Source organism: Diabrotica virgifera, chromosome 5 (genome assembly GCF_917563875.1).
Source record: "Diabrotica virgifera virgifera chromosome 5, PGI_DIABVI_V3a".
Lineage (NCBI taxonomy): Eukaryota > Metazoa > Arthropoda > Insecta > Coleoptera > Chrysomelidae > Diabrotica > Diabrotica virgifera.
In genome coordinates, this window is record NC_065447.1 from 128091208 (window position 1) to 128105488 (window position 14281).

General features: G+C 32.9%; 1 protein-coding gene across 1 annotated transcript in view; it reads left to right on the top strand.

Annotated features, from left to right (window-relative positions):
• LOC114346228 (protein glass-like) overlaps window positions 1-8048 on the top strand; it is an 898758-nt gene extending 890710 nt beyond the window's left edge. Inside the window, exon 7 of the mRNA XM_050651564.1 lies at window positions 7751-8048. Within this exon, the coding sequence (XP_050507521.1) occupies window positions 7751-7922 (172 nt within the window). The 3' untranslated portion in view covers window positions 7923-8048. The remainder of the gene's footprint in view (window positions 1-7750) is intronic.
• Window positions 8049-14281: the final 6233 nt, after the last annotated feature.

A 14281-nucleotide genomic window follows, 5' to 3' on the forward strand; every position in this document is an offset into this window, starting at 1 on the left:
AAAGATCCAAACACCAGTTCTTAGAAATTTTATATATAACATATATAAAATATATATATATATATATATATATATATATATATATATATATATATATTTTATATATGTTATATATATATATATATATATATATATATATATATATCCACAAAGAACGGCAGTTCTCACCAGTGGCGCACAACACCCCTACAAGCGGCACTATATATACACGAAATTTTCGATTTTCTAAACCTGACTGAATTTAAAATTGGGCCACATCCCATCTTAAAGTATAGGAAAAGACTCGTCCATCCATATGTTACATCTCCATTTTTGTCCAAGGGTGTGGATTTTACGGCCCTTCCCATTTAGAGTCTGTTTTTCGTTCTCGTCTCCAAAACTCCCAAAAATTTAAAAAGCTTAAGCCCGACCTTTGTGGCTTCTGATAGCACAGATCATTAGCTTTCCAACGCATGTTTAATTTTGAAAATCGGTTATACCATTCAAAAGTTATCGAGCTCAGAAATATGACTCAACTTTTATTTAAAAAAGGGAAAATGTTTGTGGATATGTATGTATGTATGTATGTGTGTGGAAAAGTTACACCGATCTGAATTTTTTTTCTGTGTTTCAAGAGGGTGTGAGGGGCGATTCAGAACCGGTCTAATTTTTGACTTCTGACTACCCGTAAGTTAGCTAGAGGACTAGGTAGATACAAAATAGCATATTTTTTGGGCGTATATATCTTAGGTTCAAGGAGAGACAGGAAAACCGCGATTACACCAAATCAATAGGGTTGAGTTAATCTTTCAAATGGTGCTTAAGCGATTAACTTGAGACATACAAACTGCTCACCATAGCCGAAAAACTGAAAAATTAAACTTTGAAAATTTTGGTTTTTCGACAATTATTCAAAATTTCAACCTACGAATTGCGCCAATAACTGAGCGTTGGTAGGAGGACTCAGGACGCGTCTAACGGTGTATATCCCATATCTGGGAAAATTCGAATTTTTTAGTTATAGGCTTCATAATTATGATCAAATCTATTTCTTATGGGAAAAAGCGTTTTTCAAGCTCAATAATTCCTGTAATACGTTCAGTTATTATACTCGATCTTGGATGCATCAGATACTACTTGTCAATACGTTTTAAACTCATGTTTAGTGATCAACATCTGTTCAGCCATTCAGAAGTTATAGAGCTCCAAAAGTATAATTAGTCCAGGAACTGAAACTTTTTTACTTCGCAATTTTTACAGAATGGATCGATTTGCTTGAAAATTTGACAATAAGTAGTGGACATTACCTTTCCAACGCATGTTTAATTTTGAGAATCGGTTATACCGTTCAAAAGTTACCGAGCTCAGAATTAGAACTCAATTTTTATTTAAAAAGGGGAAAAGGTTTGTGGATATGTATGTACGTATGTATGTATTTGGAAAAGTTACACCGATCTGAATTTTTTTTTCTGTGTTTCAAGAGGGTGTCAGGGCCGATTCAGAACCGGTGTAATTTTTGACTTCTGACTACCCGTATGCCAGCTATAGGGCTAGGTAGACACAAAATGGCAAATTTTTTGGGCGTATATATCTTAGGTTCAAGGAGAGACAGGAAAATCGCAGATACACCACATCAATAGGGTTGAGTTAGGCTTTCAAATGGTGCCTAAGCGATCAAGCTCAGATATACACACGGCTCAGTATAGCCGAAAAATTGAAAAACTAAACTTTGAAAATTTTGGTTTTTCGACAATTACTCAAAATTTCAACCTACGAATTGCGCCAATAACTGAGCGTTTCTAGAAGGAGTCTAGGCGAATCTAACGTTGTTTACCTCATTTCCGCGAAAATTAGAAATTTTAAGTTATATGCTTCATAAATATGATCAAATTTATTTCCTATGGGGAAAACGGTTTTCAAGCTCAATAATTTCTGGAACAGCTTTATTTTTTATAATTGACCTCAGATGCATCAGCTACTACTTGTCAAGACGTTTCAAACTCATGTTTAGTGATCAAAATCAGTTAAGCCGTTTAGAAGTTATTAAGCTACAAAAGTGTAATTAAATTAACGATTATTCCCGAAATGGTTTATGTAGTTGTAGTGGTTACTACGCTAAATTTGATCTGCAATGGGCAGTCGAAGTTCATTTACCGGCCATCCCAATATTTTTATTCAATCTATATCGACTAGAAAAAAATCTAGTGTACATTCGATGGACACTAGATCGTTTGCGAGATATTGCGACAAAGGTGACCATTTATAAAGCTTAACGTGTAATCGAGAAAAATTGCATTCAACTTCATACATTTAGTTTGTATATAACTTGAAAAACTCCTGATACAAGAATAAAAAACCGCTAAACGCCGTAAAAATGAGTGGCGCATAAAATATTCCAGCTACAAAAGATCTGATATGAAAATTACGTGGCGTGAAAATGTATTTTCATTTTGATGCAAAACAAAATTCTAGTTTTATTTTAAAAGATTTTTCCATAATATTTGCTAAATTTGAAATAAACGCGCCACAAAAGAGTTTCAAAATTCAATCTGTATCAAATTTACTCTTTTGTGGCGCGTTTAGTTCAAATTTAGCAAATATTATGGAAAAATCTTTTAAAATAAAACTAGAATTTTGTTTTGCATCAAAATGTAAATACATTTTCGCGCCACGTAATTTTCATATCAGATCTTTTGTAGCTGGAATATTTTATGCGCCACTCATTTTTACGGCGTTTAGCGGTTTTTTATTCTTGTATATATGTATACAGTATGTCCCTGTAGGTTGTATCCATATGGAAAACTTTTTTATTATTAATTTTACGAAAAAAAGTTATTCTTTATAAAAAGCTCTGCATGGTCCAAAACCTAAGATGTAACCATCAAATATCTATTTTTTAAAATATTATACGAGGTATGTCAAAAAGTTTGAATTTCACTCAAGAGTAAAGTAGCTTTATTTTTCACAATATTGAAAATTTCTATTATGAAAAGTTGTTTGGAATTACAAACTGTATTCTAGTATGCAATTATATCCTTCTAATTGAAAAATTTTTTTTTTGAAAAATTATGGGTAATAACATTATTTTCAGTTATTTTAATTCAGATAACTCTTTTATTATTAATTTTACGAAAAAAAGTGATTCCTAATAAAAAGTTGTGCATGGTCTAAAATCTAAAATACAACTATCTTTTGTCAAATTTTATCAATTTTATACGAGGTATGTCAAAAAATATGAATTTCGCTCAAGAGTAAAATACGTTTGTTTTTCACAATATCGAAAATTGTTATTATGAAAAGTTATTTAGAATTAAAAACTGTGTTTTAGTATGTAATTACATTTCTAATTGAAATATTCTGAACTATAAAGGTACTTTACTTTTGATCTAAATTTATCTTTTTTGGCATACCTCGTATAAAATTGATAAAATTTGATATAAGATGGTTGTATTTTAAGTTTTAGACCGTCCAGAACTTTTTATTAAGAATCACTTTTTTTCGTAAAATTAATAATAAAAGAGTGATCAGAATTGAAATATCTGAAAAAATAATGATAGTTATCCATAATTTCACAAAAAAAAAATGTTTTCAATTAGAAAGATGTAATTACATATTTTTTAATTTCAAACAACTTTTCCTAATAGCAATTTCCAATATTACGAAAAATAAAGCTACTTTACTCTTGAGTGAAATTCAAACTTTTTGACATACCTCGTATAATATTTAAAAAATTTGATATTTGATGATTAAATCTAAGGTTTTGGACCATGCCGAGCTTTTTATAAAGAATAACTTTTTTTCGTAAAATTAATAATAAAAAAGTTTTCCATATGGATACAACTTACAGGGACATACTGTATATATATATATATATATATATATATATATATATATATATATATATAACAAAACTGGTAGGATTATCGACCGAAACGTAAATAACAATTTATTGTAGTGGTGTATCGGGTATGCGGTCTGTTATTTGAAAAAAAACTCTTTTTTTTTTCTTTTATATCTCTATATTTCGCTGATTTTTTGTCAGCTTCATCAGGAGACAACTAAAATATGAATAAAATTTTGTATAACTATAAGATGAGAATAAACAATGAATTACTTACAGATTTAGAGTTAAAAATATTTAAAAAGGTTCTTGTACATATGTTCAAAACAGTACTAACAATATTAGTTAAAAGCAACTAGATCATTAGTAATGAAATATAAAAAGCAAAAATAAAAACAACTAAGAAACAATTAAAACACAATAAAATTACACATTAAAAATATACAGGATGATTTAAAATGTAATTGTAAACAGAAAAATTATTTTAACATACTAAGAATATTACAGTAGATATTACTCAACTGTCCCGTGTCTGCCTTGTAATTTACTGCATATTTTTCTTTATTAATATGACACATTTCTAAGAACAAACTTTTCTTGTAATTATTCTCTTGCTGTAGAACCCTGACATTTGAGTAGTCAAATTGATGCCCAGTCTTTAAGTAATGGTCAACTGCTGCACATGTATTCTTCTTTTTTGTACAGTCACTTTTGTGCTGTGTAACCCTTTGTTTTAGCCATTGAGAAGTTTGGCCAACATAACAGCTCTGGCAATCCAAACAAGGCAGTTTGTAGATAACATTAGTTTTATTCACAGTTGGTGTCTTGTCTTTTACTTTAGAAACTTGCTGTTAAACATCTTCGAAAATAATGGATACCCGAAAAATATCCTTAAAAAAATTGATATTTAACTCAGACATTTTTGACGGTCCCTCTGATATCGGTGCAGTACAAATAATCCGATATAAAAAACTACCATTAATAAAACATTTAATCCCTTCCGTGACTAGTTTATTTAAACAATTTACCAACATCAAAATTGTTCAATATAATTTGTTAAAAAACCGACAACTGTTTTCTAAAGTAAAAGACAAGACACCAACTGTGAATAAAACTAATGTTATCTACAAACTGCCTTGTTTGGATTGCCAGAGCTGTTATGTTGGCCAAACTTCTCAATGGCTAAAACAAAGGGTTACACAGCACAAAAGTGACTGTACAAAAAAGAAGAATACATGTGCAGCAGTTGACCATTACTTAAAGACTGGGCATCAATTTGACTACTCAAATGTCAGGGTTCTACAGCAAGAGAATAATTACAAGAAAAGGTTGTTCTTAGAAATGTGTCATATTAATAAAGAAAAATATGCAGTAAATTACAAGGCAGACACGGGACAGTTGAGCAATATCTACTGTAATATTCTTAGTATGTTAAAATAATTTTTCTGTTTACAATTACATTTTAAATCATCCTGTATATTTTTAATGTGTAATTTTATTGTGTTTTAATTGTTTCTTAGTTGTTTTTATTTTTGCTTTTTATATTTCATTACTAATGATCTAGTTGCTTTTAACTAATATTGTTAGTACTGTTTTGAACATATTATGTACAAGAACCTTTTTAAATATTTTTAACTCTAAATCTGTAAGTAATTTATTGTTTATTCTCATCTTATAGTTATACAAAATTTTATTCATATTTTAGTTGTCTCCTGATGAAGCTGACAAAAAATCAAATATAGAGATATAAAAGGGGAAAAAAAAAGAGTTTTTTTTCAAATAACAGACCGCATACCCGATACACCACTACAATAAGTTGTTATATATATATATATATATATATATATATATATATATATATATATATATATATATATTTATGCGTACATTCTGGGTTCGGCAGAGAGCGCTGCCTAACGCTAAGATGTAAATACCAAATAAATAAAATTTAAATAAATGGTAAAAACAGCACACATCGTTTCTCTCCTGCTTACGAGTTGGTGTTCAATAGGATGATACAGCGCTGTTTCAGACTCTCGTCCCTCACCATTTATTTAAATTTTATTTATTTGTTATTTACATTTTAGCGTTAGGCAGCGCTATGTGCAGAACCCAGAATGTACGCATCGTTCTATACGGTACAAGAGATAGCAGGAATCTTCTCTTTTTGAGATGACCTGTGGCACTGCCATCAGAGTAGATGGTGCTCTTGTACTTCCTCACTGAAATTGTGAATTTACCCAGACACGTCGAGTCTCTTCTGGTTACGATTTCGTGTTCTTCTCGGATGGATGATAAGTGACGAGAGTCCGAAACAGCACTGTATCATCCTATTGAACACCAACTCGTAACCAGGAAAGAAACGATGTGTGCTGTTTTTACCATTTATTTAAATTTTATTTATTTGGTATTTACATCTTAGGGTTAGGCAGCGCTCTCTGCCGAACCCAGAATGTACGAATCGTTCTATACGGTACAAGAGATAGCAGGAATCTTCTCTTTTTGAGATGACCTGTGCACTGCCATCAGAGTAGATGGCGCTCTTGTACTTCCTCACTGAAATTGTGGATTTACCCAGACACGTCGAGTCTCTTCTGGTTACGATTTCGTGTTCTTCTCGGATGGCTGATGAGTGACGAGAGTCCGAAACAGCGCTGTATTATCCTATTGAACACCAACTCGTAACCAGGGGAGAAACGATGTGTGCTGTTTTTACCATTTATTTAAATTTTATTTATTTGGTATTTACATCTTAGCGTTAGGCAGCGCTCTCTGCGGAACCCAGAATGTACGCATCGTTCTATACGATACAAGAGATAGCAGGAATCTTCTCTTTTTGAGATGACCTGTGGCACTGCCATCAGAGTAGAGGGCGCTCTTGTACTTCCTCACTGAAATTGTGAATTTACCCAGACACGTCGAGTCTCTTCTGGTTACGATTTCGTGTTCTTCTCGGATGGCTGATGAGTGACGAGAGTCCGAAACAGCGCTGTATCATCCTATTGAACACCAACTCGTAACCAAGGGAGAAACGATGTGTGCTGTTTTTACCATTTATTTAAATTTTATTTATTTGGTATTTACATCTTAGCATTAGGCAGCGCTCTCTGCCGAACCCAGAATGTACGCATCGTTCTATACGGTACAAGAGATAGCAGGAATCTTCTCTTTTTGAAATGACCTGTGGCACTGCCATCAGAGTAGATGGCGCTCTTGTACTTCCTCACTGAAATTGTGAATTTACCCAGACACGTCGAGTCTCTTCTGGTTACCATTTCGTGTTCTTCTCGGATGGCTGATGAGTGACGAGAGTCCGAAACAGCGCTGTATCATCCTATTGAACACCAACTCGTAGCCAGGGGAGAAACAATGTGTGCTGTTTTTACCATTTATTTAAATTTTATTTATTTGGTATTTACATCTTATCGTTAGGCAGCGCTCTCTGCCGAACCCAGAATGTAGGCATCGTTCTATACGGTACAAGAGATAGCAGGAATCTTCTCTTTTTGAGATGACCTGTAGCACTGCCATCAGAGTAGATGGCGCTCTTGTACTTCCTCACTGAAATTGTGAATTTACCCAGACACGTCGAGTCTCTTCTGGTTACGATTTCGTGTTCTTCTCGGATGGCTGATGATTGACGAGAGTCCGAAACAGCACTGTATCATCTTATTGAACACCAACTCGTAACCAGGAGAGAAACGATGTGTGCTGTTTTTACCATTTATTTAAATTTTATTTATTTGGTATTTACATATATATATATATATATATATATATATATATATATATATTTCAAGGATCTACATCTCATGTTTTTAAATATATATATATATATATATATATATATATATATATATATATATATATATTTATATATAAACCATGATGTTTTTCTTATTTCTTTTTACAAAAATGATCACTTTTTAGGTGTAGGTTGTGCAAGAAAGCTTTCTCAGACAGCAGTACTTTAACGAAACATCTTCGAATTCACAGCGGGGAGAAACCTTACGAATGCAAATTATGTTTATTAAGGTTCAGTCAAAGCGGAAATTTAAATAGGCATATGAGGGTTCACGGAAGCAATGGAATTCCTCCATGACAAACACTATTTGAATACCAGTTTAATTAAATTTACAGAGCTGCTGGAAGGATTTTAGATGTGTGGTTGTAAGTTCATATTGGTCTTTGTAATACCATCTTTTATGAAGAATTGTTGTTGTGGAAAATAATAGAAAATTTTGTATTTAAAAATAATTATATACCAATAAACTATTTTATAAAATTATTTACCAAAGTTTAATTTTCATAATAATATTATTTCCTTATATTTAAAGTACTTTATTTTTAATTTACAGTAAAGTATAAGAGGTCAGTCCGTTAGAGGACAATCTAACCACACTCCACTGCAAATATTTTAATATCTGCAGTTATTTTTCGTTTCGTTATGGTGCAATTCAGTCTACTTGTAAAGCCTCTTTGACAAGGGATAGATTCCGAAACACCAGGTGTCAGAGGATGGCAAGAGACTCGAATTGAATCAAAACGAAACGATTATTTTGTTTTTTAGTATAAATAGTATTTTATACGGGATTAAGATCTGCATTTTACATTATTTATTTAAAAGTTTCGATTTCCAATCGAAAGAGGTAAAAACACCCTATATATTATATATGTTACGGTAAGTATGATTAATTGGAAATGATTAATAATTACCGGTTACTATTAATACAAACCGAATAGCTAGGTAAAAGTAATAAATATGCCAGAATTAATCACATCAAAACCGGCAATTATTAATAAATCCCGGATAAGAACGGTAAATGTGATACATTTCAATACCGTTAAGTGTGTAGAAGCTTGCGGTGTAGGGAGATTTATTAGTCACTGCGACATAACAGAGCTAAATACGGGGCATAGCGCATACCACAGTGTTAGTCAATCTGTAATCGGAAGCGGCACTGTGTAATACACTGTTTAATGTATTAAATACATAAGACTAAAGTAGGAATAAAAACATCCTTATCTCCTGGTAGCCTGGTACTTTATCCGATATCAGAAGAAGATTTAGAAGCGATAATAGCAGATAATGCTGATGATGGAGCAAAGCACCGTGGTGATAGGGAACTCAACAGTACAACCGAGGATTCACAGTTATCGAATATTGAAGATACAGGTAACACTAACAGCCCAATCGAACATAATGCGTGTGCGATAATTGCTGTCAATGAGGAAGACAATGCCAGTATTGGTGTTAAAAAAATGAGGGAGACGAAGAAGATGGCACTGCAATTGACAAAACTTTAAAAGAAAATTCAGGAGACTCGGGATCTTGAACAGTCACTTGTAAAAGAATCTGACATAATGTTAAAGCATTCTAATAATCACTGGCAAAGCGTCCATGTAACTACTGTTACCACTGGTAACAGTTAAAAATCTTGCAAATACATTAATATTTTATGACTTCTATGAAATAATTTAATTTATATTTTTTACCAATAGAAATATTTGTTAACAGTGCCTAATTCAGTAAATAGCTATTAGTTATTAGGTATTATTTGTTAATAGTACCTAATTCAAAAAATATTAGTGAATTTATGTGAATCAGTTAAACGTTATTTATTATACGTTGTTACCACTTTTGTATTTGGTTACCCGTGATGATTCTCGCTATCGGTCGGGACTGGCTCGTCTCTGAAAATTTTAAAGGAGTGACTGCTCTGGCGACTTCGTGGGCGTGCTGTGAATATTAGTAGGCTTGTTACCATAATATTTTGTTTTGGTTACGTTAGTTTAGTAATACCTATTACAGATTACAGTGTGCGTGCATTTAAACATGAAAGAGTGTCGCTGCGTAATCGATCAACTACTTGAAAAGTCATTATCCTTGTATAATTTTGAAGAAAAAAAGGAGATTATCGAAAATGGAAGGCCAACACCTATTTTAAACAATTAAAAAAATAATCAAAAGAGCCGTTCGATATTTTAAATTTAGTTAGTACAGTGAAAATCCTTGGTTATGTGGTTGCAAGAAAAATAGATTCTATTGTTGGCCATGTTTTCTGTTTTCTACAGAAAAAAAATGAGTGGACCAGCGACGGAGTCCACGATTTAAATAGTTTTAGTACCCTTTCAAACCAAGACACCGGTGTCCGCTACCGGTTTTCAATTGCAGCAAAGCATGAGCCACTAAAATCAGCCAGACACTCAAAAGTGGCTCGTCTGTAGTCGTTCATTTAAAACAATGCTTTGCTGTACAATGGCGGATATTGGTATCAGACACCAGTCTGAAAGGGTACTTAGAGTTTTAAAAAGGTAAGATGTGTATTTTATTCAGTTTGGCAAAAAAATAATCGAAAGTTCTTTGAACCAAGCTTTTAAAGCAAATATTGCTAAACATAATGAGATTGTTAAAATTTTTTGCTCAAACAAGAGTTAGTGTTTCCGGGTAATTTTGAGGGCGATGACTCTAACAGGCGAGGCAATTACAGGGAATTGTTAACATTAATTGCCAAAAAAGATCAAACATTTTTCCAACATCTAGAAATATCTATTTTTTTGGGAGTTTCAAGTGATGTACAAAACGAGATTATTGAAGCCATATCTGTATTTGATGCTAGGATATGCAAAGTGGCCTAACCAACCACCCACAATTTTGCAAAACGCTTTTATTACATGAAAGTTATCCCTTATTTATTTAACCTTTAACTACACGCGCTGGCGTACTTTGTACGCCAGATATAAGAATTCTACTGGAAATATATTTAAAAATTAAATTTTTGACCTTGCTTATTTTTCTAACCTATCACTGGAATGTGCTTTACAATTTGGTTTTAGTTTCGTTATAATCGGCGTTCTGGAAAGATCGTAATTTACATTTTATTATTTGTTGTTTCCGGTGGTGGACAATATACCCCAGGATTATATTACTATAAGTCGTAATATAAGTACATATTTTAATTGTTTTTTAGTCATTATGGCAAAAAATATATTTTTCTTTGTAAACAATACTTTTTCTTCTGTAAAAAATCACATTTAAAAAAATTTTTTATTAGTAATTTTATTTATCATGGAATCCAGTTATTCCATGATTCCAGTTATAAATCCCAATTGATTTACTGAAAAGGAACTCCAAGTATTCACTGATGCCGAATAATGTTTATAAGAAACAACTAAGTGTATTTTTTCAAAAAAAATTAAACAAATCCGCTGTTTTTAAGTGTATTTTCTTGTGGCGTACAAAATACGCCACGCGTGTAGTTATGTTATAACTTGATGCGCGGGTAGTTAAAGGTTAAGTAGATATTTTCAGATGCAGATTGGCTTAAGAATTGGTGCACTCTGCACTAATATTTGGGAGGTTCAATTTTTTTTTTAATCTGATTTTTTACGTCTCGTTTTGGAAACACTTTGGAAGAAGTCACGCGTCACCACTGCTAATAATGATTAGATTCCCTGTTGAAAAAGTAGGTCGTCAAAGTGTTACGAGTGCGAATTCCAGAAGTTGATAGAGCTAACGCCGATAGCCGAAACATTATTGCCATCATTATTTCTGTTATAGATGAAAAACTATACAAGCTGGGCAATAAGCATGGAATTTTAAACCAACGTCATGCACGAAACGAATTTACCACCTGCAAGAAAACACTTATTTCAGTCAATGAAGCGCCTGATACAGACATAAGTCTCAGTAAATGCGTTCGTAAAGATTAGAATTTAGGCAATCAAAGATTCCACCACTGCAATTTTAGTGGTCAATGCAATTAAAAACGCTGCAAACGTGAAAGATTAAGTGTTCTTTGTAAGTCTAAGTGCCACAAGAGCCCTTCCTATAAAAACAAGTATAGTGGAACCTCGATAACTCGGATTAATCGGGACCGCGACCGATCCGGGTTATCAAAAATCCGGGTTGGCCGGAGAATATGGTAAAAATTCATACTACTACTATCGGTTTACAGCGTTCTCCGACGCCTTCCGACTCCTAACCGCCATTCTTCTCTGTTTAACCATAGACCTGGAGGGATTTCTCTTTCCTCTAGTTCTTTTTCAATTCCCTCCCTCCAGCTTCTTCTCGGCCTTCTTCTTTTTCTTCTCCCTTGTGGTGTGGTGTCCATGCCAAAATCTGTTTAGGGATCCTGTCATCTGGCATTATCTGTACATGGCCGTACCATACCAGTTGTTTTGTTTTTATGTCATCAATTATTGTATGTGTTACTCCCATCATTTCTCGTATTCTCTCGTTCGGTATCCGATCTCTTCTTGATTTGCCTGCTGCTCTTCTCCAAAAGTCCATTTCTGTTACTAGTAACATTTTCTGCGCTCTTTGTTTCAGTGGTTTCTTAAAAATTCATAAAATACGGTATATTTACAGATAAATTCCGTTATGATTGAAATAACATGAAATATATATGCACAGTACACGTCTAAATTACTAAAAACACGCAAACACAAACCTAAGCAAACGGAAGCGAACAATACAAGACTGTACTACACACAATACAGTCAATCGGAACGATATTATGTTATTTAAGAACAGTGGACACTAAGACCATTGTTTAAAAAAGAATTTTTTAAATAGTCTTATAGTCTTTTTTAAACAATGCTGACAGTTTGAAATAAATACTTAAAGGAAACAGGTGCTTGTTGTTTCCGATAATCCGAGACAATGAAAGTCGCTCTGCCGCCGTGTGCCATGAGTCATTTTTACTATCGCATAGTTCAAATTACATAAATGCACATTATCTCTCAAATATTATATTACATACATTTTTATTGTTGAAATGTTTGTCTAATGAAAATCGGTCCGGGTTAGCCGGACTTCCAGGTTATCGAGGCCGACTTATCGGGGTTCCACTGTAATTATAGTCTAGTAACTTAAAGCCTAATGCGTGTGTACGAGTTTATTTTTACTTATAAGGTGTCTAGTTGAGTTTTTTTATTGATAAATTTTGTTTAAAGTGTTTAAGTTTATTATCAAATTTCATAAATAAACAATAGTGAAGCCCAAAATGCGTTTTTAATACATTAACCAGAATTGTTAGGAAAGTATTAATAATACCCGGTAAATCTAATTATAAAGGCATTATTAATCACATTGACCAGCTGCTACGGTTACTATTAATATTTACTGGTAATTATTAATACAGACCGGATTTATCACATCAACTGTAAAAAGAATGGGCCATAGCTTAACCTTAGATTCCTGAAGGTCGATTTAAGCTAACTTACCTTAGTATGAAAGTTGATAATAACCGAAATACAGGGTGTCAAAGTTAAACTTTTATTTTATTTATTCTTGTATATTTCCTAACAGGCATAGGGTAATACCACGAAATTTGGTGAGCGGGAGTTTTTCGGGATGAGAAATCTAAATTCGCTACCAAAGATGATGTATTACCCAGAGGGCGCCACATACGCCTTTCAGTGCTCATTTAATAAGTTCAATTTTTTTATTACCTACTCTGCATCAGTGGCGGCCGGTCAGGGTCGGCAGGGTCGGCAGTGCCGACCCACACATTTATAGATATAAATTTTTTTAATATTCGTATCTGTGAAGTAAAAAAATCTGTCAGATAATACAGACTAAATTTTATTCATGGTTTTTAAAAGGATTTGATCAATCAGAGCATTAAGTGATCCCTGCGCATAACAGACTTCTCAAAAAATGAATGATCCGAGCCATTCATCTGACTTTTCGGCTAGCCGTACTTGGCTGTACCCAACTCGTCCGTAGCTTGTCGATTTACACGTAAAACTCAACTAAATAACAAGTCGATGAGCAAGCGAAAGCGAACATACATACATTCTAATAATAATAATAATAATAATAATAATACATTTATTATCCACAATAACATAGTACATGCTTACAATAAATTACATACATTGAGTTAGTGGATAAAAGGCTACAACTGGTTCAGTCGTGGACCAGTTACCCAGTCCACTTCTGTTCTTCCACCAGTGCCTACCATATTAAAACACGTATTTAGTGAAACGAGAGCATAGCTAACAATAAATACAATAATTATTAAAACGATAATTAAAAAGATATTAGGAATTGTGGAAAGGTAGAAGGAAAAAGGAACAAAGAACGAAGGGACAAAGGAAAGGAGAGTAGTTCGTTTAAAACTTTACGCAAAAGTTGTTCATATATTTTGTAAATTTAACAGATGCTTCTTATATCGATTTTTAAATGGTGATGCTGAGGTAGTTAATAAACCTGAATCTAATTTAAATAAGTTGTTAATGCAAACTGCGACATTGTAGGAAAAACCTCTCTGAAATAATACCTTGTTATGTCTAGGAACACGAAGAATAGTATTGCGTCTGATATTTAAATTGTGTATATCCGTTCTGAAGGTTAACCTGTTGTGTAAATAGGGTGGGATTTTTTTTAAATATACCTTATGACATAAACAACTAAAATGTAATTGCCGTCTGTTGTACATATTTAACCAGTTT